General features: G+C 45.0%; 2 protein-coding genes across 3 annotated transcripts in view; one reads left to right on the plus strand and one right to left on the minus strand.

Annotated features, from left to right (window-relative positions):
- Nucleotides 1-688: 688 nt before the first annotated feature.
- LOC102276651 (heterogeneous nuclear ribonucleoprotein A3-like) lies at nt 689-2275 on the minus strand. Of its 2 annotated transcripts, XM_070376605.1 has the most exons (2): nt 2211-2275; nt 689-2144 (listed from the first exon to the last, which is right to left on the minus strand). In XM_070376605.1, exons 1-2 carry the CDS (start codon nt 2214-2216, stop codon nt 1077-1079), a joined length of 1074 nt encoding a protein of 357 aa, XP_070232706.1. In that variant the 5' UTR covers nt 2217-2275; the 3' UTR covers nt 689-1076. The 2 variants fall into 2 exon arrangements, with proteins under 2 accessions (XP_070232706.1, XP_070232705.1); XM_070376604.1 differs by having other exon boundaries at nt 689-2269.
- A 3299-nt stretch (nt 2276-5574) lies between these two features.
- Nucleotides 5575-26240, plus strand: part of RRAGD (Ras related GTP binding D) — a 37932-nt gene continuing 17266 nt past the window's right edge. Inside the window, exons 1-2 of the mRNA XM_005889287.2 lie at nt 5575-5937; nt 19501-19796. Of these exons, the coding sequence (XP_005889349.1) occupies nt 5799-5937; nt 19501-19796 (435 nt within the window). The 5' untranslated portion in view covers nt 5575-5798. The remainder of the gene's footprint in view (nt 5938-19500; nt 19797-26240) is intronic.

Raw genomic sequence — 26240 nt, forward strand, 5'->3', positions numbered from 1 at the left:
AAGAAACCATACACACTTTTACAATTTAAAAACTTCTAAGATATTTTTCAACCTATTTCTTTTTTTAATTAATTTTTTTATTGAAGAATAATTGCTTTTCAGAATTTTGCTGTTTTCTGTCAAACCTCAACATGAATCAGCCATAGGTATACACTATCACCTCCCTTTTGAACCTCCCTCCCATCTCCTTCCCCATCCCACCCCTCTAGGTTGATACAGAGCCCTTGTTTGAGTTTCCTGAGTCATACAGCAAATTCCCATTTGCTAGCTATTTTACATATGGTAATATGAGTTTCCATGTTACTCTTTCCTCAACCTGTTTCTTTTTTTTTTTTTTTTTAATTTTGAGATTTTTCATTTGAAGGTAAATCTTAATGCTATTAAATTCACAAATATGCTAATTTAAATACCCAATTCTATTATCTAAAACACACATTGCAAACATACAAATATCTATTCTCTCCACATGTCAGAGCCATTCATTTCATGGTTTGGAAATGGGGAGAATAGATTCCCCTTAAACTGCAAGTCAGCAGGTGTTTCTTTACAGTTAACTTTAGCAAAATTCATACAAAATAGTAATTAACAATGATCTTCTTTACTTGTTAACTCACAAGGAAACACCTTCAAAACTGCATTTTGTTAAAGTTTCTGTACTAAAATGTAGAAAAACTGAACTACACAAATATTGAAAAGTTAAAAATTCCTTAATTTTTTATTCCTGGTACCACTACCACAATTTACAGGGCAATATACCTGATGTAATGAAAAGAAAAAGAAAAAGACAAAGCTACAACAGATAAAAGACCTCAGGAATGTACATCTAATTGACACTACATTGCATTAATCAATAGCTGCACTTTTTGCAAACTGTGGCTATGACAGTCCTGAACAAGAAGGGTTTCCTGTTTAAGCTGCAGTAACTTTTCTGACTATGGATCATCGTTCCTTCTGTGGCAGATTTTTACAGTTCCTCTAATGCATTTGGGACGACTGTCTCAAAGTAACCTGCAGCTTTCCTGACAACTCCTCGCTCTCTCTCCTGCTAAGAACTGTAGCCCTTTTCTTCTGAGTTTTTAGAACCTTCTGCTACCATATCCACCACTTCCACCACCAGATCCATAACCACCACCATAGGGACTGCCCGAGCTTCTTCCACCAAAACTACCCCCTTTCATGGGTCCATAATTTGACTGCTGTTGTCCACTATAATTTCCAAAATCATTATAGTTTCCACCACCACCATAGTTACCTCCAAAATTTCCTCCTTCATTGTAACCATCATATCCTCCACCACCACCACCATATCCACCACCTTGGTTTCCATATCCTCCTGGTCCACCACCACCGTAACCTCCTCTACTACTATAACCAGGACCACCGCCATAGTTGCCACCATCCCCTCCAAATCCATTATATCCACCATCGCCTCCTCCATAGCTCCCTCTGCTGCCACCACCTCCACCACCATAGCCTCCTCTTCCACCAAAGTTTCCACCACGGCCAAAGTTTCCTCCACCACCTCCAAAGTTTCTTCCACGACCCATAAAGTTGCCAGATCCACCTCCACGACCTCTTTGTGATCCAGCAGATTGCATCTCTTGTTTAGAAAGGGCTTTTTTCACTTCACAATTATGCCCATTAATAGTGTGGTATTTCTGAACAACAATTTTATCAACTGTATCATGATCATCAAAAGTTACAAAAGCAAATCCTCTCTTTTTCCCACTCTGCCTGTCTTCCATAACTTCTATGGTTTCAATCTTGCCATACTTTTCAAAGTAGTCTCTCAAATTATATTCTTCTGTATCTTCTTTAATACCACCAACAAAAATTTTCTTCACTGTTAGATGGGCACCAGGCTTTACAGAATCCTCTCTAGAAACAGCTCTCTTTGGTTCCACTACTCGCCCATCAACCTTGTGCGGTCGAGCACACATCGCTGCATCCACTTCTTCAACACAAGAATAAGTCACAAAACCAAAGCCCCTGGAACGTTTTGTTTGGGGGTCTCTCATCACCACACAATCTGTAAGTGTGCCCCATTTCTCAAAATGTTCTCTTAAGCTATCATCTGTAGTTTCAAAGCTCAGACCACCAATAAACAGCTTTCTCAACTGCTCTGGTTCCTTGGGATCATGATCCTCCTCCCCCCGGCGGCGGCGGCGACGGCCGGAGTCGGGCTGGGGGCGACCGGGCGGTGGTTTTACCTCCATTTTGAGACCGGACTCGCCTCTTCCAACTCGAGTTCAATATGGGACCGAGAGGAAGAGGCCCTCAACCTGTTTCTTATTTGAAAGCTGACAGTATTGAAATAAGAAAAGCAATAAGGATTTTTCCTGTTCTGTTTGCTCAAACTTTGTCAATAGTACATTTCTGAAGCAACAGTGAATTTGTTTGTTTATTTATTTTTGGCTGTGCCGGGTCTTTGTTGCTGCATGCAGGCTTTCTCTAGTTTCAGGGAGCAGGGGCTACTCTGCCAATAGGCATGAGGGCTCAGTAGTTGTGGCAAACGGGTTTAGTTGCTCCGAGGCATGTGGGATCTTCCCGGACCAGGGATTGAACCTGCACCCCCCACATTGGCAGGCAGATTCTTAACCACTGGACCACCAGGGAAATTCCAGGACAGTGAATTTGAATCTCTGAAACCTTTATATATGGACATGAGTTTGCATAAACCCCGGGAGTTGGTGATGGACAGGGAGGCCTGGCGTGCTGCGATTCATGGGGTTGCAAAGAGTCGGACACGACTGAGAGACTGAACTGAACTGAACTGAAACCTTTATATGACTCTTATCTACCTTTGGATGGAGCATAACTGAGAATTTGACTTTTGATTTTTTTGATAGATTTTTTTGTTTTCTCAAGAAAGTTCTAATTCTCAAATGTTCTATTGAGAATAGTGCTCCAATCTACTGATGGTGTTCTGTAAACCCCCTTGCAGGATCTCTCCCTTGAGGGAAGGGAGAGGACCCTCAGGTATCTGGCTTTTTCTTGGTCTCAGGCAAAGAAGGGCTTTTGGCTTAGGAATTGTCCCCCCTGAACCCCTGGGTCCCCAGGGCACACACACTCAGCAACCAGCACAAAGGATGTCCTACCTGTCTGGACTGAGCTTGGGCTGGCTTCTGGACTTGTAGAGCCTTCTGCAGTTTGAATCAGGCCAGCTCAAGAGTTCCTCTGGCTGGTGATTTGTTCTGGGATAACTGGAAGTCTTAAACCCAGTCTGTAAGAGCCTTCCTCCCAGGTACAGAGGAAGATGTGAATTAAACAGAGTGGATGAAAATAGACTAGGAAAATTGCCCCTAAATAATTTTCTCTGATAAGACCAAATAGAACCTGCTTGTGCTGGGTGTACTTCTTGCCCTCACCCCACCACTGGAACCTACTCTATGCCCTCCCTACCCTATCTCTGTGTCCCGGACTAGGTTCCAGGCTCTCCAGCCCTCTGATATCCAGTTGGCTTTGGCCAACGGAAAGCTCTTGGAGGAGACTGGAGAATGGGACAGGAGAGAGGTCAGGGTACTCCTTCCCATTGCTGCTAAGTCGCTTCTGTCGTGTCCGACTCTGTGCAATCCCATAGACGGCAGCCCACCAGCCTCCTCTGTCCCTGGGATTCTCTAGGCAAGAATACTGGAGTGGGTTGCCATTTCCTTCTCCAATGCATTCAGGCATGCTGAGTCGCTTCAGTCGTGTCCGACTCTGTGCGACCCCATGGACAGCAGCCCACCAGGCTCCTCTGTCCAAGGGATTCTCTAGGCAAGAATACTGGAGTGGGCTGTCATTGCCTTCTCTGACTCCTTCCCATTGCTGTCCCCTTAACTTGATGTGGCTCCAGCAGGGGCTGCTTCCTCATCAGCTATAGCTCCTGTTTGGTGTCCCTTGTCCAGGACTCTTCTTTTACATCTACTAGTTTAGGGGTGATAATCTCTTCTCACTGTTACTAATCCCTGTGTGGATTCCTAAACTCTGTCCACATCCTAGTAAATTGTCCCTTTTAATTTAAAAAGCTTTTTAAATTAAAATATTTGCCTGTGCCATCTATTTTTCCCCTGGGAAGGACTTTGACTGAAACAGCCGTACATGTTACACTGCCTCCACCTGGAAAATCCCAGGACCTTTCCCAGTTAGAAGCAGCCACCTCCTAGAAGGTGTAACCACATCCACCTATAGTTACTACAAAATCCAGGACAGGAGCCTTGAATTGCTAGACTGGGATTTCTTCCAGGGCAGGAACACTGTGCTGAGCCTGTATGGAGGCCCCCACCCTCACCCCTGAGCCCGGGTCCCTAGCACAGAGTAGGTTCTCCATCCAATTCCCTACAGAGGCAGCACCCTGAGGCCCTCAGAGCCTCCAGCCTCAGCTCTCTTCCTCCTCTTCTCTCTCACACCACCTGCTGAACTGCTGGCACCTGTGGGATCTGGGTCACCCTGCTGGCCAGCTGGTTTCCTTCTCGTTGTGCTTGACAGAAAGAAGTTCATCCACGTGATTTTTTGCAGTATCCAGAAAGGTGGGGGGGGGGGTACAGTTTGTCCTGTGGTGAAAAGCTTGCGGAGGAATGCAGGTTTTAGTCTTACCCCCACACTGCTGCTATGCGAGAATTGTCTCCCCTCGCCACTTAACCCCTTCTCTCTCCCCCCTCAAAAAAAAACCTTGAAACATTTTATTTTGGGATTTGGGATTACACCCTATGCAACAATGAAATAGGAGGAGGTGGCTATGAATAGCCTCTTAATGTATCATACACCTGAGACCTTCCCCCAAACGCTGCAGAGGAATTATTCAGGCTAGTCAGCCACGAGGCATGTTATTTTTTCAGAAATGTTTATAGCTGGCTAGGCCTGCTTAGTGACTACAGTAGGTACGTTTTCTCAGCGGGAAGCACTTTGAACCGCAAATGCGCACTAAAAGGCAATTGCCATGGAGACAGCGCCTCCTCTGCGGTGCATTTCTCCCGAGTTTTCTTCTTGGGGCGCTTCAGCATCCGCGGGGTGTTCTAGGCATGCGGCTCTGAGAGGTGTCTCGGGCGCAGCAGCGTTGGGCGGGGGGAGCCCGCTTGGGACTGGAACCCTCGCCCAGGAGTGGAAACTGGAGAAGGCCGCCCAAGGTGGGGTGTGTGTGTGTCGAGGTGGGCGGGGAGAGGTCCTCCGGCTGTGCGGGCCGCCGGCTCCCCTGCCTGTGCGTGGACCACGTGCAGGAGGGGCGCTTGGGGGCCCCGGGCGCGCAGCCGCGGTGGGTGACTGCGCCGGGTCCCGGGGCCCCGAGTACCCGGCGTGTGTGTGTGTGTGTGTGTGTGTGCGCGCGCTTCTGGGCGGGTGGAGGGCCCCGCGCCGCCTTGCTCCCCCTTGAGTGTATGCGCGCGGCCTCGGCCCAGCGCCCCAACGATCGGTGCCTGCACCCGGGAAAGCGCGCTCGCGCCCGTGCGGGGTATGTATGTGTGTGAGTGTGTGTGTGTGTGTGTGAGTGTGTGACTGTGTGTCAGGTGACTTGGGTCACGCAGTCTCTCTCTCCCTCCTCGGGGGAGGAACTGCCGCGCTCCGGCTGACTCCTCCGCCGGCGGGCGGGAGAGCGGGCGGGGCGAGGCGGGGCGGGGCAGGGGGCTCCGGGCGCGCTGGGAACCGCGGGACCCAGACCTGGACGCCGACCGCCGCGGGGGGAAGCGCGGTCCCCGCCCCCGCCCACGGACCTCGGGACAAAACCTCAATTTAGAAATAGGTTGCGAACCGCAGGCCAGGAGGTTTGACCGAACCCCCACCACCAGGGACCCCCGTTGTCCCCGGGACGGCCGGCCGTGGGCGCGATGAGCCAGGTGCTGGGGAAGCCGCAGCCGGAGGAGGAGGAAGACGACGAAGAGGAGGATGAGCTGGTGGGGCTAGCGGACTACGGAGACGGGCCCGACTCCTCGGACGCCGAGCCGGACAGCGGGGCGGAGGAGGGAGGTGAGCGTCGGGTCCCCGGCTCGGCCCCCAGCCGGGAGGACCTCGGCCGGCACCCCCGCCGAGCCGGGCGCGCGGGCCGCGGACTTGGAGGGGATCCAGGAGAGCGGAGTTTCGGGGTTGGGGTCGGGAGGGGCGCCGGAGGAGCTGTCGCGAGCTGCAAAATGGGGGAGCCCGGGTGCAGGCAGCGGCGGGGGGACCGGGATCGGTGGAGAAGGCAAAGAGGAGGCGTTTGGACTGAACGCGCGCTCTCGGGCAGTTCCGAGCTCTCCGTAGGGTCTGGGGGTTGGGGAGGGGAGGGACCGACCGGCGCGCCTGGGACCTCTCCCTGAATGCTGCTATCGAAGCCTGGGTCAGATGTCATGGCTAAAAAAGGCAGTCGGCGGCAGCGTGACTGGCAGGTCGTCGGCAGCTGCGGGTGTCAGTCTTGCCCCGTGTCGCCGCGGGAGGGGTCCAGGGGCCGGCGTTGCGGCACCGGTGGAGCGGCTGGGGGATGCGCCCAGGTGATAAGGGGGTCACCGAGTGGCCGCAGGTATCTGGAGATCCAGGCAAATACGGTTGTTAGGACACCTTATCTCTGCTAGGTGTCACCACCTGGGCATGGCAGCGCCTGCCCTGGAGTGAGCGCGGGGCGGGGGAATACAGGGCCACTTAGAAGCAAACTCTTGTTTCCTTTTCAAAAAGCGGGATTTAGCAATTGGCCAGCCTGTGGGGGCTTCCTGCATTTAATTCTTAAAGCCTAAGGAAGTTGAGAGCCTTTTAGGATTCCAGAAAGATTCATCTTTTTTGTTTCCCTCCAAAGCGAGGAAAAAGTCCTTTATTGTAAGGTCGTTTGGAAAGGTCAGTAGAATAAAGCTGGTAAACGCAACATCTAGGTGAAATTGTCAGCTTCCTAAAGAAAGAACTTAGAATGTTCACTTTAAAGAAATTGTAGGAGGGATTAAACAGTACTTTCTTGACTTGATTTTGAAGAACCTTTTTTGAAAATTCATTGAACTTTTTTAAATTCTCCATAAACAAAGCCTTTCTCTTGGGGGTGGGAGGGCAGTTTGCAGTATTTTACTTAACTGTAGGTGCTACTTTCAATGAATCAGAAAGGGGGAGAAAGTTAAGTCTTGAGCCTGATGATAAAGGAGCTTTCCAAGCCACTCTTTCAGGGTGCCAGTCCCTAGAGAGGTTTTGTGCTAATTCTTCAATTGCTTAAACTCGTGTGCACACCTGTGCACCTCTCTCTTCTGCATTCCCCATAATTGGTCCCACAGTCTAGCAGGTGGCCACATTTTTGTAGATAAAGGCTTTTCACCCTTTTGTTGGAGTCTCTAGGGCTACTTTTGGTAATTAAATTGTTCAGTCGCTTCATTATTATTCAAATTGCATTTGTCAGCTCCTCCCCTAGATTCTTAGGAGGCTCCTGAGAGATTCGGAATGGGAATGTATTTGCAAGGTTTTTGAAAGGGTAGACACACAATAGGGTGCAATTGTGATCCTCTGAAAAAAAGGAAAAGAAAAGAGACTATATTGGGGAAGAAAAACCGTGTAATTTGATATTGTCCTGGGGGCCAGAGACTGGGATCCAGGAAATGCTTGGGGCCTGTTTGTTTTTCTTGCAGTTCTTTAAAGAGGCACTTTGCATTTTTGATTTGGGGACTTGAAGTGAAATTAACACTTTAGCTGAGGGGAAGGAATTTCCTGAAGGAAGGGCTACCCCAGAGCCAGATGAAGGATGCGCCCCACTGCTCCTAACCCAAGGTAAACCCACCTGTAACTGATGCTTCTGTATCAGAATCTTCCCTTGTGAGTTCTTGGGATCAAACTGGAATCTTGCTATAAAAGCACAGAGTATATTTGTGTGGTGAGAGGAGCACACATTCTTGAATGAAGCCTGGCCTCTCTCCACCTGATTCTGCTGTGGCCATGGTTTGTTCTCTGAAGATTTCCTCCATTATCTTGGGCTCCTGTTCTTTCCAAGTGTTGCTGGCTTGATTTGAGAGTTTAGGCCTGAATGCAGAATCTCTATCAGAACATTTGCTTTTTCAGTCAGCAGTTCTAGCAAGGACTGTCCCTGACAACTGTCATGCCAGCTGATACGGTCCCTGGGAGTCAGGATGGGGGTGGAGGCTGGGAGTCCTGACTTCTGCTCCTGTGGTCTTCCTTTCTTGAGGCATCAAGGTGCCACCAGATGGTCATTCCGATTTCTAATGAGCCCTGGGCCCTGTGTTGCCTTATAACCCTGTGTTATTTGGTATTTGGGGTAGATTTTACATTTACAAACTCAAGTAGTGGAAAGTGGGGGTTGGAGAGGAGGACTTATTTTCTCTGAGAAAAGATGAATATGGTGCACTTTGAACCATGAACAAAGCATTTCTCTAATGAATTCCAAACCTTCCTAATGGGCTTGGTTCGGTGCCTGAGCTTCACAGTGACGTGGGGATTTTTCCGTGAGGTTCAGAACTCTGCCCTGGTGTGTGGGATGCAGGTCTGACCAGCTTTGCTATGCAAAAGAATGTGATTGAAGGTGGGTCGTGTGATTTTGATTTGCCCGTGGTCTTACAAGAAACCCTCCATCTTATTTTTAAACCGAGTTGCCTCATACATTTTACTACATTATGCTAAGTTTAAAAATGTTAGTGCGGCTAAGGTGAGCCTTAAACTAAACTGCTTTGGCTTACACTCCACATTTTATTCATGAATAGCAGGAGTGTTCTGAGGTACTTTAGTTCTGTTTAGGATTGATTTGGCGCTTCTGAACCCTCCCCGCACGCCCCCCCCCCAACTCCGGCCTTTCAGGGTCGTTAATTAGAGATAAGATGAGTCTCACCTTCAACCCCCATGCTCCAGATAAAAAAAACTCTAGAGAGAGGAAGCAATAATTAAACCATTAAAAACAATTGCACCAAAAATAATGGTTATTTTTTAAATTTATTTTTAGACACAAATGGACTTTTAAGTCTTAAGGAAATTACAGTGCTTTAAAAACTATAATAATAAGGAAAGCAATTAAGTGATCGTTTTTAATCCAAAAGTGAAGTTATTCTTTCTTGAAGTCTCTCCCAATTTTTAAGGAAAATTTGGCTAAGACGACTGCTCACCCACAGTGCAGCTAAGTGTGGTCTTGTTTCCATAGCAGCCCATGTACTCTCTCAGGGTCTGAGGAAGTGACCGTTTAGGTGGTTACAGGAGACACAAAAATCCAGGGTCAGCAGGTGATACTTCCCTGATGGGTATAAAAGTGGTGAATCTGGCAATTCTACTAATCATTAGTCAGCTTTTTTTTCCTTAAAATAATATTTAAAATTATTAGTGAGTTATCTCTTCTCATTGTTTCTTGAGAGTAAGTAGAATTGTTCTTCTGATCCTGAATCCATGGCTCAGAGATGCCAGGGGACTTTTTTGCAGCCACAAGGCTAGAACTGAGCGAGATTTAGGAGAGGGTCAGGTTCATGGAAATGTAAGTCGCTTCTCTTGTCCGTATTGACTTGGGTTGACTACAATCCTGGCTATAGCTAATCTCTTCTGGTTCTGAAAATACAGAGATATATAAGTGTTGGAAGAGATGAAAGCCTCGAATAATTGAAAATGATGTGACCAAGGTCACACCTTAGGCCCAGAGCTTATTCAAATACACATAGTGTATTTTTATATCAGATAGTTGTGAACATGTCTCAGTGATTCCTGGTGTCATAGAATCTTGATCCTCTACTTTTACCAGAAATCTCTCCCATTTTAATATTAAAACAGATATGGGGTAGTCTAGGGGAAAAAGATGCAGTAACAGCGAGTTCTGGATGAGGGATGTGGCTCAGAGTTTGAAGGATTATCTTTTTCTGTCTGGGGTGCGGGTTCTCGGAGTTCACTCAGCTTTATTCAGTCTCACAGCTCCCATCCCATAATTTCACTTCCACAGTCACTTCTGCCCTGCTCATTTTTCTTTCTTCTTCTCTACCTCTTTTATTCATGTATTCCTTACCTTTTTTTTTTTTTTTAAAGGCAACTCTTGGGACTTGCTGACAGTCCAGAAGTTAAGACTCCATGCTTCCAGCGCTGGGGATGTGGGTTTGATCCCTGGTTGGGGAACTAAGATTCGACATGCCACAAGGTGCTACAAAAAAAATTTTTTTTTTTTTTTAAGAAATTTTAAAAAAGGCAACTTTTAAATTCTCAAAGAAGGCTTTAAAGCTCTCCTGTGACAGTGGCTTTCCCTGGTTCTGCTGTGACATGCAAGACAAATAGGGGTTTTTCACTTCTGGCCTAAAGCGCCCAGATTGCGGGTGGCCTTTCTCCTCTTGAGGACCTCTGGGGAAGACTCCAGCTGTTTCTCCGTGTGTGAAATAAACTTGATCACTCTCAGAGTGATAGTTTGGGGGAAAAAAGAAAAGCTTACAAGAATACTTTTCCTTTCTTGCAGAAGCATGGGTAGGTCAGAACACATTAGAGATATTTTGTTTGTTTTCTTATTTTTGGCTATGTCACATGGCTTTCGGGATCTTAGTTCCCCCTCCAGGGATTGAACCTGGGCCCCAGCAGTGAAAGCACAGAGTCCTAACCACTGAAGCGCCAGGGAATTCCCAGAAATGTTATTGAATACATATGTAAAGGAAATATTCGTATATGGAATCATGTTTTTTAGTTACCTGCCAGTGTGATGTGAGAGGATTTGAGAAAGATTTGATCTTCACATATAAATAAAAATCACCTTCAAAACCCTTTCTGCCTTTGAAAATATGTATTCTGATTGCATTTAGTTTTCCTTAAGAAGTAGTCAGTTAATCAGAGAGTAAATCTTCATCATTTTTTGAATATTCTCTTATTAATAATACCATTGGTATATTTAATTCCTACTTGGGTTGGAATTTCTTACTGGACTTCTGGGTCTTGAATTGTAAATAGTTCCATTGATCAGAAATGTAAAGGACTACAGATAATGATGAAAATAGAAACAATCCCGAGATGCAAAATATAAACAATCCCGAGGCCTCTTCATAAAACCATAAGTGTATATCAGTAGAACCTTAAGCCCCTGTGGACCCCACAGAATACTAATAGCAAAGACATTCTAACTTCCTCAAGGGTGAATGAGCCTCTCACTTGGTCACATTCCACAAAAGACCCTCTCCTTACCTAGGCTTGGGCTGGGGGAGAAAGAAAGAAAGAACAATGGGTGTGTGTGTGTGTGTGTGTGTACGTGTGTACACTGTAACAGAAACTGATAGAGGAGATAAAGGCTCATGGGCTCTGATACATGTATGGGCATTTACACAGCTAGTAAGTGGGCAAGCTTGAACCCCAGTCTGGCACTAACTGGAGAAGGCAATGGCATTCCACTCCAGTACTCTTGCCTGGAAAATCCCATGGACAGAGGAGCCTGGTGGGCTGCAGTCCATGAGGTCGCTAAGAGTAGGACACGACTGAGCAACTTCACTTTGAGTTTTCACTTTCATGCATTGGAGAAGGCAACCCACTCCAGTGTTCTTGCCTGGAGAATCCCAGGGACGGGGGAGCCTGGTGGGCTGCCGTCTATGGGGTCGCACAGAGTCGGACATGACTGAAGCGACTTAGCAGCAGCAGCAGCTGGCACTAACAGGCTTCCCTGATGGCTCAGGGGTAAAGAATCTGCCTGCAATGCAGGAGACCCAGGTTCGATCTCTGGATTGGGAAGATACCCTGGAGAAAGGAATGACAATCTATTCCAGTATTCTTTCCGGAGAATCCCTTGCACAGAAGAGCCTGGTCGGCTGTAGTCCATGGGGTCATAAGGAGTCAGACACGACTGAGCGACTGACTCCACTCCACTCTGGCACTAACACAGTACTTTTTCAACCATTCCATTTGCTACCACATTATCCTAATCCTTTTGTTAAATCTTTGTTTTATTTTCCAGTTTTGGGTCTGTTCAAAGGTGTCACCTCTTGGAGAACTTTGCTTAATAATAATAGCTCGCAGTTGTCAGAGACATCAGAATTTAGGAAATGCGTTTCATACAATGCTTTGTCCTCCCCAGGAAGTCAGGGTCAACCCTGTCAGAACCTCAGTTCCCATTTTCCTGATTTCTGGTCCCTTCTTTGTTGTGAACATCCCCAGCCCACAGGATCAGTCAGATGTGGCCTCCCATGCAGCCCAGCCCCCAAGTCCCTGATCTATCTTTCTCCCTTCTGTAGTTTTTGACAGGGCTCTGCCACTTCAGGGTTAAGTCATTAACTTGAAGGTATTAAAGGCTAACAACGGCCCAGTTAGATAACTCCTCCTCAGAATGCTACCCCTTGGGTGACTGAGTTTCCCTGGGATCCCCAGTGGTCTAGTTACAAAGCTCCATCTGCTGTTTGTGAAATTGCGTATCAGGACCCAGCGGAAGATAGGTATGTTCAGTGCCCCTGACCACAGTGGATAAGCTTTACTTGGTCATAAAATTCACCCTCTTGATACCTAAGTACTGGCTGTGCCAAAGTCAGATGTGGAGTTTCTTCTTAAAGTTTCAGTTATTCTGCTCACTTTCTTTTCTTTTCAAAAAAATATCTTTGGCTGCACTGCACAGCATGCAAGATCTTAGTTCTGCAACAAGACCCCAGTGGACGCATGGAGTCTTAAGCGCTGGACCACCAGGGAAGTCCCATCAATCACTTTTATCATCCCAACCAGTGAATGTCTATTGAGTGTTTATTCTGGTAAACACTGAGGGCTTAGTTTTCACATCTGACAAAGGATGAGTGTTATCAATTTGAGGATTAGAGATGACACTGTGTGCTTTGTAGGTGGTCCGTAAATGGTAACCCTTAGTGATAAGAGTTTGGAACAGGTTGGTTTGAGCCATTTCACTGTGAACAAGGCTCAAACCTCTCCAATGTGCCCTCATCCTCAGCTAACAAGATCAGGGGGAAAATGGGCCAACAAAGCATAGACCATCTCAGCAACCTGCATTACCACTTCAAACCTTCCTGCATCTTCATAGTTGTATTGCCTTCTGAGGCCCCAGTCTTTTCCTCATCTGAGCCATAGGCCAAGAGACACCCTGGACTCAACGACTTCAGATCCCTGTTCAGCCTCTTTGCCTTTACAAGTTGGTAAGTGGGCCCTTGTTCACGTGATCTTCCAGATTGGGAACCAGGGATTTCTTTCTCCCTTGTCCCCTGTGTTCAGAGGATCACTGAGTATTATTGAGTGAATTTAAGCTTCTCGTGGATCCATTCTTTCTGCCCATTTCCAAATTCATCTCATTTGTGTTTCTAGAACAACCTCCTTCTTATTGTCAGGGAGGAAAAACTCTTAGGTTCTGAATTGGAGTCCTGCAAATTAAAAGATATGACAAAAGATATGAACAAGAGAAAAATAGGTTTAGTTAAATACTGATGCATGCGAGTTCACAAAAAATTCAACTCAAGGAGGCAGTTAGAATTTGGGACTTATATACCATCTTAAGAGAGGAGGAGGAGGGGGTAGAGGGACACTTCTGAGAGAAAAATGACTTCAAAGGGGATGGGGGAAGGGGGTTTGGTGACATTGTTTGGGTGTAGCCAACTTCTTTTTGTCTCAGTCTCCGAAAAAAGATGAGAGTTGCTCCTGGGGAGGAGATTTTTGACAATTGAGTTCTTTGGAGGAGGATCTGCTTTACACAAAAAAGGGATTTCAAGAACTCTGGTGCCTTTAGCTCAAAATCTTTTTTTCAAGCCATAGTGGCTTATTCTAGAATTCTTCACAGTCCCCATACTGACCCCCTTAAGTGGAGTGAGTCTCTGGAACACGCTTTCTGATCATGTTGGTGTGTGTGTTTGCCGCTCAGTTGTGTCTGATTCTGCGACTGCGTGGACTGTAGTCTTCCAGGCTCCTCTGTCCATGGGATTCTCCAGACGAGGATGCTGGAGTGGGTTGCCATTTCCTTCTCCAGGGGCTCTTCCCGACCCAAGGAACGAACCCGGGTCTCCTGTGTTACAGGCAGACTTATTACTGACTGAGTCACCAGGGAAGCCCCTGATCCTGTTGGTCTCTACTTAAAAATCCTTAGTGATTTTCCTCATCGCTTTCAGAGTAAAATCCAAAGTTCCCTGCATTTCATTCAAAACTTAGCCTGTTAATCTATCAACTAACTTATTTAATGGTATTTATTGGGCTCACACCATGTGCTACCAAGTTTTTTGCCTGTGTATATGTAAGACAAACGATAAACAAATCAAGACAAACATAAAGGAAAAAGATAATTTTGTATAGTGAAGTACTATGAAGAAGACACAGGGATATTAGCAAGTGATGGGGCCCATTGAGGCAAGAGAAGGTGAAATTGCCCCTGGGCTGGGTGGGAGGAAGAGCCAGGGGAGGCCTGGGGAAAGCCAATCGAGTGGAGGCCAAAGGTGAAGCAGAAGGCCAGTGTGCCTGCAGGACGAGGAGCTGGTAGGGAGGATGAACCAGGAATGGGATGAGAGGGCAGCCCACCTAGGTAGGGCCTTTTAGGGAAAGAAGATATTTGGATTTTATTCTAAGTTCTATGGGAGGCCTCTGGAGAGTGGGCAGGCTTGTCTTTAAACTCTGTTCCTTAAACTCCAGGAAGGCCAGATTTCTTCCTGGCATGACCTTTCCCTCATTCATCTCTTTTATAACTCTCCTAGAAGACTCAGAGGTGATTTCTCCAGAGAGCCTTCTCTCTGAACCCGTAACACCTAGATAGCAGTGCATTGTAAAGCTGTCAGTTTTTCTTGTCTATTTTCCTCTCTAATCACTAAGAAATGAAGTTTTTCTTTGTGTCTGCAGCCCTGGCTCAGCCCTGTCAAACTTGGCAGACATTCAGGGAACCTTTATGAAAGGGGAACAAACTGCCCTCTTGTAAATTTCACCTCACTCTGGCAACTTCCTGCAAACCCCCACCTACACTTTTAAAGAGCCCTTTCTGGGGTCCCAGCTCTAGTCCCAGATTTTTTTCTGTAGTTCCTTTCTGATTTTCCTTAAAATGCATAAGGAAATTCTTAATGACCCTCTCATTGCTCTTTTCAAAGCAGCTCTCCTTCATTCTCTTTAACGGATCACTTTCCTCAGGTGATTCTTATCAAACTTGAGCAAGTGGGTGAAGCTCAGGGAAATGTGATGGGTGGAGGGCAGCCCTCTGCAGGAGACCCACGGCTGTTTCCTTTTCTGATGGGAGCTCCTGACTACCAGTCCCAGAGCAGAACAAGAGCCTCTGAGAAACCCCATAGGATTTCAGAAGCAGGGATATTTGAGAGAGTGGGGGAGGATTAGAAGGAAAATTTTTGCCAGCAGGCTTTTCTTTTTTTGGCGGAGCCATGAAGCATGCAGGATCTTAGTTCCCTGAGCAGGGATCAAACTTGTTCCCCCTACAGTGAAAATGTGGAGTCTTAACTACTCCACCAGAGTAGTCTCGTCAGCAGGCTTTTCTGATGTAAGAAACCTCCCCTGATCAACAGCAGTGGCATACAAAACTTTTTGATCATGGGTACACAATAAAAAAATGCATTTATATTGTGAAATAGCACCCACCTACGTATAAGTAAATTTAAGAGTTTCCCTAGCAGCATTTACTCTTGTCATGCATAACACACTCTGGTATTTTCTAGTCTTGTGTCTTCGTTGCAGTTTTAGTTGAAAGCCAGCTGATTGACGGCTAAGGCCCTGGATGAGGGCACTAGTACATACCAGTCCTGTGACCTTGGGCCGGTTCATTGCCCCAAGTTCCTCAGGGGTAGAACAGACTTGTTCTTCCTCATTGGGTGGGTAAAGTTTGTAGACATGTCTGGCAAGGTCCCTGGCACACAGTGTATTACTGTACATGCCAATTAAATATGGGCTTCCAAGGTGGCTCAGTGAGAAAGAATCCACCTGCCAATGCCAGAGACTTGGGTTTGATCCCTGGGCGGGGAAGATCCTCTGCAGCGTGTGTGTGCTCAGTCGTGTCCAGCTCTTTGTGACCCCAGGGACTGTAGCCCACCTGGCTCCTTTGACCATGGCATTTTCCAGGCAAGAATACTTGGAGTGGGTTGCCATTTCCTCCTCCAGGGGATCTTCCTGACCTAGGGATTGAACCCGTCTCATGTGTCTCCTGCATTGGCAGGGTGGATTCTTTACCACTAGCGCCACCTCGGAAGCCTACCCTGGAGTAGGAAATGGCAACCCACACCAGTATTCTTGCCTGGGAAATCCCATGGACAGAGGAGCCTGGTGGGCTATAGTCCTCAGGGTCACAAAGAGCTGGACACGACTTAGGAACTAAACAACAATAGTTAAATATGATAAAATACATCTGAATGGGGGTCAGTGGAGGGGTCTCTACAGAGTTGATGGTGTTCTTGCTGATCTGACTCACCATTTCCCAGCTGTTTATAGTTGGCAGCCCATGCTTGAATTTGGCCGGGAAAAGGAAGTACTTCCAGCTGTGTGTGTATATTATAACCATATGTATATTTCACTTCCCAGCCACTCTATGTATGTTGTAAACACTCATACACATTCCCTCCCCTTTCCACAATGGTCTCTATCCCCTCCACGTTCTCCCAGGTGGAAGAGAGCCAACCTGCAGGGCAGCGCTGTCAGTGATCATTCCACATAGAGTCTTGCAGACCCTGCTGAAGAGAAGTTAAAATCTGCACCCACATCCAGCAGTATAAACTGAGAAGAGATGAAGACATTTATAAGCACTGAAATATTTTTGTGGTTGTATGTAATTTAATGTGATGCACCTGTTTTATATTTTGAGAAACTTATTCTTCTGTTTTAAAAAATTGATACGCAACTGTGCTTTTCTAACAAGAACCATACTATTCTGTTTTTTGTCTACCTCTCTCTCACCAATCTCCCATGTCTGCCTTGTCTGGAATTTTAGTTTCCAATTTTTTATTCCAAAATTTAAAATCAATACTTAATCTTAAATTAATAGGTTTCAATAAAATTTGTCTTCCATTGCTTATTGCATTTCACCATATTTGAGTGTATTTTCTTTCAGGAGTGTATCCTTGAGTAATTCTTTCAAAGAGATTAAGTAGGCAGTAAGCTTTCAGAGTCCTTCAATGTCTGAAAATGTCTTTTTTTTTTTTTTTTGGCTGTACCAGGAGCCTTGCAGGATCTTAATTCCCAAATCAGGGATTGAACCCTCGGCCTCCCAGCAGTGGAAATTTACCGTCTTTACTACTGGACTGCCAGGGAATTCCTGGAAAACATCTTGCTACACTTGTTGCTCTCCTACATTTGAGACATACTATGACTGGGTATATAAATCTGGGGTGAAAGATATTTTCCTTCCATCCTTGACATAGGATACTCTCCTGTTCTCTTCTTTCATTCATGTTGTTAAGAAGTCTGATGTCTTTATGATTCCTTTGTAGGTAATAGTTTTCCTCTTTTCGTAGTTTTAAGTTTTATTATTCTTGATGTTTTGAAGTTTTACTATACTTATTCTTGGTGTGGGGATGTTTTTGTTTAAATTTCTCCTTTTTACTTTGTGGGCATGTTCATTTTAATTGGAAAAGGATTATCTATTTAGTTCAGTATTGCTTTCCCCCATATTCTGTAATTTTTCTTGTTGGAACTTGTTTGAAGAATAATGGGACTTTGGAATTTTATTCTTGGTGTTGCTTTTACCTTTACTTCATACTTTCCATTGTTCTGTCCCTTTGTCCTGTATTCTGAGAGGCTGACTTTACAGTCACTAATGCCGTGTTCATCTGCTTATTCTGCTTTTCAATTCATATATCCTCCCCTCCTGCCAATTATGTTTCTATTTCTGAGATTCATTAAGACCCTTTTCCATAACTGCTCTTTTTCTGAACTATCCTTGTTTCATGAATGCCACATTTCTATCTTTGTCTATATTCTGCATTTTTCTTAAAATGTTGGTTTATTTTCTTGATCTTTCACTGGGTTTCATACTTGGTTTTTTATTTTTGTCAGTCATGAGCTGTTTTTTGTTTTTTGTTTTTTAAAGTTGGAATATACTTCACATACCATAACATTTGCCTTTTCAAGTATATAGATCAATGGTTTTAGTATATTCACAAAGGGCTGCAAACATCACTGCTATTTAATCCCAGAATGTTTTCATCACCCCAAAGAAAACACATAACCATTAATGGTCACTTCCCGTTTCCCCCGCCCTCCAGCCCTGGCAACCACGAAGTACCTTCTGTCTTTATGAATTTGTCTGTCGTGGACTTTTCATATAAACAGAATCAAACAATTTGTGATCTTTTGTATCTTCTTTCATTTAGCATAATGTTTTCAACATTCATCATGTTGTGGCACAAATCAATACTCCATTCCTTTTTAATGGCTGAATAATATTCCATTATATGGGTATACCACATTTTGTTAATTCATATTTCAGCTGATGGCCATTGGATTGTTTCTACTTTTTGGCTGTTATGACTAGTGCTTCTGTGAACACTCCTGTACAGATTTTTGCTTGGACATATGTAAGTTCTTTACTTCTAGGAGTAGAATTGCTGGGTCATATGGTGACTCAATGTTTAAGCTTTTGAGGACCTACCAAACTATTTTTTCAAAGCACACCATTTATGTTATCACCAGCAGTGTATGAGAGTTCCCATTTCTTGACATTCTCACCAACACTTGTTATTGTCAATGCTTTTTAACCCATCCTAGTGGGGTGTGATGTGGCATCTCATTTTTTCCATATGCATTGCCTTTATGACTAATGATATTGAGCATCTTTTCATTAGCCATATGTGTGTCTTTGGAGAAATGTCTATTTAAATCCTTTGCTGCTGCTAAGTCGCTTCAGTCGTGTCCAACTCTGTGAGACCCCATAGACGGCAGCCCACCAGGCTCCCCCGTCCCTGGGATTCTCCAGGCAAGAACACTGGAGTGGGTTGCCATTTCCTTCTCTAATGCATGAAAGTGAAGAGTGAAAGTGAAGTCGCTCAGTCGTGTCCGACTCTTAGCAACTCCATGGACTGCAGCCTACCAGGCTCCTTCGTCCATGGGATTTTCCAGGCAAGAGTACTGGAGTGGGGTGCAATTGCCTTTACACATTTTTAAATTGGATTATCTTTTTATTGTTGAATTGTAAGAGTTCTTTATGTATTCTGGATACTAGACCCTTATCACATATATGATTTGCAAATGTTTTCTCCCACTCTGTGGATTGTCTTCATTTTTTTGATGTGTCCTCTGAAGCAACAAGGTTTTAAATTTTGATGAAGTCCAAAATTGTTTCTTTGAGGCATAATTCAAATAAACAAGCATCTCTTTAGCGAACACTGATGATCTGGACAAAGAAGGACTTCACTCTGGAATGCTAAGGTGGATTCTTTCCCTGTATAGTCTGTTCCAGGAAACCTCTAGTCCTCATACTCTAGAGTTCCTGCTTGTGATGGGGAATTGCCCAGGTTTTCTGGCCCTCTGAGATGGTGTGAGAGATGGTGAGGCAGCATTTTTCAGGGCTCTTCACTTACTAAACGCTGGCCCGGTGATGAGGGGGTGATGGAGTTTGCGCTTTCTGTATTTGAAAAGGTAGCATTGCCTGTGGATCATAAATCATGTGTAAGGCGGAAGTGAAACTCCTCTCACTAACCACTGTGACAGCCTCTCACCTTCCTTCTTCTTTTGTGGTTTTCCCAGTTCTGGACTTTAGCGACCCCTTCAGCACGGAGGTAAAGCCGAGGATCCTGCTCATGGGCCTAAGAAGGAGCGGCAAGTCATCCATCCAGAAAGTCGTCTTTCATAAAATGTCTCCCAACGAAACTCTGTTCTTGGAGAGCACGAACAAGATCTGCCGGGAGGACGTTTCCAACAGCTCCTTTGTTAATTTTCAGATTTGGGACTTCCCAGGACAGATTGACTTTTTCGACCCTACCTTTGACTATGAGATGATCTTCCGAGGAACAGGAGCACTGATATTTGTCATAGACTCCCAGGTAAGGCACCATCTCGGTGTCTGGTGGGACTGCAATGCCCCTCTTCCCCTAAATTGACACAAGTTCCTTTGTGATTGTTTGGGTTTGGGTTTTAGGATCAGGAATAGGCATTTCTGCCAGACTAGCATTTCTCAATTGTGGCTGTCTGGCTTTGGAAAGGGGGAAAAAAGTCTCCCTTCACACAACCCTGAGCAACAAGCAGTGTTTGGGAACTGTGCTCTCAGCAAGCCTGAAGAGGACCTCCCAGAGGGAGGGGACCACCGTGATAGCCAATGAAAGCAGCTGCGTGTCCCCTCTCTGGTACTCTTGGCAGGTATCTCTAAAAGATCACAGGTTCTCTGCAACAAAAATACATGATTATCTACATTTCAAAGTGTTTACTATTTCCTGTGAAGATAAGTTCTCTGAGTGTGAACATTTTTCTTCTGAATCAAACTATTGCAGTTCATACTAGTACACCATTAAAGCAGTACACCATTAAGATAGTGTGTATTTTAGAGGTAACTAAATACAAAATGTGAAATTTGAGATACATGTATTTTTTTTTACTCCATCTGTGTATCTGTGCTTGACTAAGGGTTTAGCATCAATTCTGTTTTTGGTTTCTGTTTGTCCTGAAAATCTTGTTCACATAAGGTGGATAGGGGGTGATTTTAGCTCTAGCATTCACTCAGTTATTTAAATTCCTTCCAAGTTGTATCCCCTAGGTTACCTGATTTTCTATCACACAAAAAAATATTTTTTGTGGTTTATCAGTAGACAATCCTGATTGTATTTTCATTTTAACTTGGCTGAAAGCAAAGAATTGGGAGCCACTTGGCTGGAGAAGAACCTTATCACCCAGGCTTGAAAGTCACTCATTGGTATTCAGACCAGCCTTCTGAATGGTCTCTTTGGTACCCTGGACCTTTTTCTTGTGAAGTGGGGGACGGGGCTGATGGTATAAGGGCAGGAGGAGAGGGAGACGGCAGGACTGAAAATGCATCTCAGGCAGGTCAGTCTTAGGAAGGAGCACAGGTAGCAGACTGGGACATCGACATTGATGTTTTTCAAACTATTCCACGTGCGGTTGCTCTTAGAAAGTGTCCCCAACGGTGGGCCAGCCAGAAGGCCCTCCTGAGGGCTCTCTTTTGCAGCTATAGGGGATTAAAAGGTAACAAGTCCTACAGGAATGCCCTAAGCCAACTCTAAGCTCAGGTCTCATGTTTGCCTGAAATTGTAGACCTGCAAATGGACAGGTGGGGCTGAGCCTCTTGTGAGCCCAGTCGTGTTGGGGAAGAAAGGCTATGATGACCATCGGTAATAATGGTTCTGAGGCCATGCTTGCAGAACTATTCACAGACAAGACTACTCATGCCTGAGAGCATCGTAAACTCACTCGTGGATCGAGGTGCCTGTTTAATGTAATAATGAAATTTGCAACTCAGCCTTTTAGTTCCAAGTGACTGCACGGTGAACTTGTGGAGCTGCGGGCGCATGGCCAGACGGTTTGAAGTTCTTTTTCTCCTTTGTGTGTGGGGTAGTGGGCTAGGGAGCTGTCCATTCCAGTATCTGATCCATGGACAGCCATGCCTCTCTTCCTGTGGGCCCATCCAGAGATACACGCCTCTAGCACCTGCTTTGGGTCCAGGTGCTGCTGGGAGCCACACTTTGCTGGCTGTCCTGCTCTTCCTGACCTGTTTCCTGGCCCATCTGTGGTTTTGGCAGTATCCCTTTCCTGTCTCAGGTTGGCCAGCACCATAAGTCAGGAAGCTTAAAGCCCAAGAGGAGCACCCAGGCGGTGAACAAGCCACTCATTGGGAGGGGAGGCTCCAGGGCTGTCAGGCTCCTCTGTCTCTTCTAAACTCCCTTTTCTCCCTGGGTCTTGCAGCTGCTGCGCTGGGTGGCAGCACTGGTGGCCCTGCCTGAGGGTAAGTAGATTCCAGCCCTGACTCGTCACTTCAGGACTGTGGCTCAGGAAGCGCTTAACATCAATATCAGATTCTGTATACATACAGTTTACATTTATGGAATTTGAATTGCCAGTGCAACTCTGTCTCAGGTGTCGATAATACAACTAATGTGATAAAATAGGTACACTTGCCAGTTTTTTTCATTGTTTAGGGTGTTTTTATTGCCTCAGTAATCTCCCTTTTTTTGGTTTGTTTGATTGAAGTATAGTTGATTTACAATATTAGTTTCTGGTGATATATATTAAAGAGTATATATGTATATATTCTTTTTCAGATTCTTTTCCTTATAGGTTGTTATAAAATCTTGAGTATAGTTCCTTGTGCTATACAGTAGGTTCTTGTTGGTTATCTATTTTATATACAGTAGTGTGTATATGTTGGGCTTCCCACATGGCGCCTGCCAGCGCTGGAGATGCAAGAGCCATCAGTTCAATCCCTGAGTTGGGAAGATTGGAGTAGAAAATGGCAACCCATTCCAGTATTCTTGCCTGGGAAACCCCATGGACGGAGGAGCCTGGTGGGCCCCAGTCCATGGAGTCACAAAGAATCGGACAGGACTGAGCACACACGCTAGACACACTAGTGTGTATATGTTAATCCCAAATTCCAAATTTTTGCCTCTCCCTCCCACACTTGGCAGTTTTTATTTTCTATTTTTAATTTTTTTTTGCCTATTTTTTAAATTGCAGCTGTAATTGGGTTTTAATTTAACCTGAGCATAAAAAGTGGACTTTCAATAGGGGTTGGTAAATGTGTTCTTTTGTTTTGTTCTTGGCTTGTTGGGTTTTGTTTGGGCCATTGGGTTTCGTTCCGGCCACAGGACAACGAAATGCATAAGAGTAAGAAATACATCTTTTTAAGTTACACTTTTTAAAAGGTAGGGAAAAGCATTGTTAAAAGTTGTCATTTACTAAAATTAAGGAGTATTTAACTTCTTTAACGAAGCAGTTTCCAAGTCTGCCTAATAGACTTTTCTGTTGGAAGCAGACTGTAAAAAATCACATTTATGGGAATCTCTACTTGATGTGATTGCAAACACTAAACAGAACCGAACTTGAGGACAGTGTCAGCAACTCTTGAAGGTCACCGCAGTAGTCTAAGCAGTACTCTGTTTGTCTGACACCTCCTAGTTTTATTTTTCGCTTGTGAATTCCTCACAATCACAGGATTGCCAGATAAATATATCACCAAGGAGAAAAATGTGTCCCTCACATAATGTTGTAAAATAAAAGAGAATGAAGGCATCAAGAGTGATTTCCCATGAACTACCCAAGTGACACTGCCCGCCCCGGGCAGCCCACAGAATGTAGCATGTCTCCAGGGCCACCCTCGCCCCCCAACCCCAGGAGCCATTTCTTTCTTTCTTTTTTTAATAATTTTATTATTTGGCTGCGTTGTGTCTTCACTGCTGCTTGGGCTTTTCTCTGGTTGCAGGGATTGGGGTGGGGGTACTCTCTAGCTGCGGTGTGGTGGCTCCTCATTTCAGTGGCTTCTCTCGTGGAGCGCGGGCTCTAGAGCGCAGCCTCAGTAGTTGCGGTGCACTGGCTTAGTTGCTCTGTGGCCTGCAGGATCTTCCCAGACCAGGGATTGAGCCTCTGTCTCCCACACTGGCAGGTGGATTCTTTACCATTGAGCCACCAGGAAGCACCCCCACCCTGCCCCGGGAGCAATTTCACAGGTGCTTGGGATCCAAACTAGAGTGTTGGCTTAACTCGTGTTGGTGATTGTGATTGTGACCTGCCTGTAATTCCTAGATCTAATTTTAGAATAGAAGCCAGGCAATGGGTTTTTCCTTTTTTAAATTTTGTTGTAGAAGATAATAAGCACAATAGGAGAAAAAATCACTCACTGTCTCTCTGCTCTAGTAATCAAATATTTCCTTCTTTGCCATGTCATTTTTTAGCTCTTGTAGATCTGTACCACTTCATCAGTTTGCTGGTAATCAGACCGTTTCATGTGCTTGGCAGAGACGTTAGAGGAATGATTTCTAATCTTTTGAGATCATGATACACTCTTGACCTTGGCTGCTTCTGCTTACAGACACATGCCCTTAACTCATCTCTTCAGTTAAGACATAATCAATAACACTTGTTGAAGTGTAACTTCCATACAGTGAATTGCACTCATTTTTTAACCAAATATTTATTTGGCTGCATCAGGTCTTAGTTGCAGCACGTTGGATCTTGCATTGTGTGCAGCGCTCAGGCTCTCTAATTGTAGCGTGCCGCTCAGTAGGTGCAGCACACAGGTTTAGTTGCTCCAGCACATGTGGGATCTTAGTTCCCTGACCAGGGATTGAACCCACGTCCCCTACACTGCAAGGCAGATTCTTAACCACTGGACCACCAGGAAAGTCCCAAATTACATTCATTTTAAGCGCACAGTTCAACCACTATACACCTTCTAATCACCTTCTAACTTTAAGAATGTTTCCACCACGCTCAAAGCTTCCTTTGTATCCTTTCTCAGATGTACCCCCTGCCCAGGTCCCAGCCTCGGCTGATATGATGTGCTTTCTGTCTCTATAGAATAGTTTGCCTTATCTAGAATTTCTATACGTGGAATTGTACAATCATGACTTTGTTTTTTATTTGAGATACTGTATTAAGAAAGTGCCCCAAATTATTAAACTAGAATTTCTCCAAAATGCTTAGCCCAGCATCTAATCCCTGGAGGAGGAAATGGCAATCCACTCCAGTATTCTTGCCTGGAGAATCCCATGGACAGAGGAGCCTGGTGGGCTACAGTCCATGGGGTCGCAAGAGTCAGACGTGACTAAACCATGCCACAGCGTCCAATGTTTGTTTTACATTTTAAACAACTCTTTAGAGTGTGAAGGATGAAAATGACTGTCTGGTCTTTTTCTCCCTTCATAGTTTCCTGTTAGTATCTTAGTATTTTGATTTATCTAAAGACTGGGGATACATTTTTTTTTTAATGGACAAAATATCAAACCAGACATACAGTTAGCAGGTGAGCACGTGTAAAGATGCTCAAAATCACTAGTTATTAGGAAAATGCAAATCAAAACTACAATGACATACCATCCCATGCCAATCAGAATGGCCAAAATTGAAAAAGACAAAAACAAACCAACCAACTGGTAATACCAAATGTAAGGAAACATGGAGAAACTTCTACACTGCTGGTAGGAATGCAGAATGGGACAGCTACTTTTTTTTTTTTAACTTTTTATTTTATATTATAGCCGATTAACAATGTTGTGATAGTTCCAGGTGGACAGCAAAGGGACTCAGCCATACATATACATACATCAGTTCACTTCAGTTCAGTTCAGTCGCTCAGTTGTGTCCAACTCCTTGCTACCTCATGAATCACAGCACGCCAGGCCTCCCTGTCCATCACCAACTCCCATAGTTCACTCAAACTCACGTCCGTTGAGTCGGTGATGCTATCCAGCCATCTCATCCTCTGTCGTCCCCTTCTCCTCCTGCCCCCAATCCCTCCCAGTGTCAGAGTCTTTTTCAATGAATCAACTCTTCACATGAGGTGGCCAGAGTATTGGAGTTTCAGCTTTAGCAACAGTCCTTCCAAAGAACACCCAGGGCTGATCTCCTTTAGAATGGACTGGTTGGATCTCCTTGCAGTCCAAGGGACTCTCAAGAGTCTTCTCCAACACCACAGTTCAAAAGCATCAATTCTTCCGTGCTCAGCTTTCTTCACAGTCCAACTCTCATATCCATACATGACTACTGGAAAAACCATAGCCTTGACTAGATGGACCTTTGTTGGCAAAGTAATGTCTCTGCTTTTCAATATGCTATCTAGGTTGGTCATAACTTTCCTTCCAAGGAGTAAGCGTCTTTTAATTTCATGGCTGCAATCACCATCTGCAGTGATTTTGGAGCCCCCCAAAATAAAGTCTGACACTGTTTCCACTGTTTCCCCATCTATTTCCCATGAAGTGAGGGGTATATTTTTATTAATTAGTTTTGGTAATACAAGAATGCCCCAAAACATCCCCTGTTTATTGGCTTTTCTTCATTTGTCCAGTTTTGGAGTCAGAATGAGGGGGTGAAAAGTCCTTTAAATTTTGTTCTGAAGATCCCTTTCCTTTTTGCTGTAAAAACAAGACCTATTGGGGAATTCCCTGGTTGTCCAGTGGTTAGGACTCTGAGCTTCCATTGCCAGGGTCACAGGTTTAATCCCTGATTGGGGAACTTGATCCTGTAAGCCATGAAACCAGGGGAAAAAAAAACCAAAAAACCGAGACATATTCATACCCCTCAGGTTGGCAGTAATGAAGAGATCTGATAACCCTAGGTGCTGGTGAGAGTCTGGAGGAGCAGGGGTTCTTACATGTTATCTAGTCAAGTTCAAGGTGCTCAATCCTCTGACCCAACAAGCCTGACTTCAGGGTAAGCCCTAAGAAACTCACAAACAGGCACAGAGATTTGTGTGTGAGACTGGCCACATTGTCATCTTCTGATCTAACACATAACTGGAAACATTCTGAATGTCTATCAGCAGG

Source organism: Bos mutus, chromosome 9, assembly GCF_027580195.1.
Source record: "Bos mutus isolate GX-2022 chromosome 9, NWIPB_WYAK_1.1, whole genome shotgun sequence".
NCBI classification, from domain to species: domain Eukaryota; kingdom Metazoa; phylum Chordata; class Mammalia; order Artiodactyla; family Bovidae; genus Bos; species Bos mutus.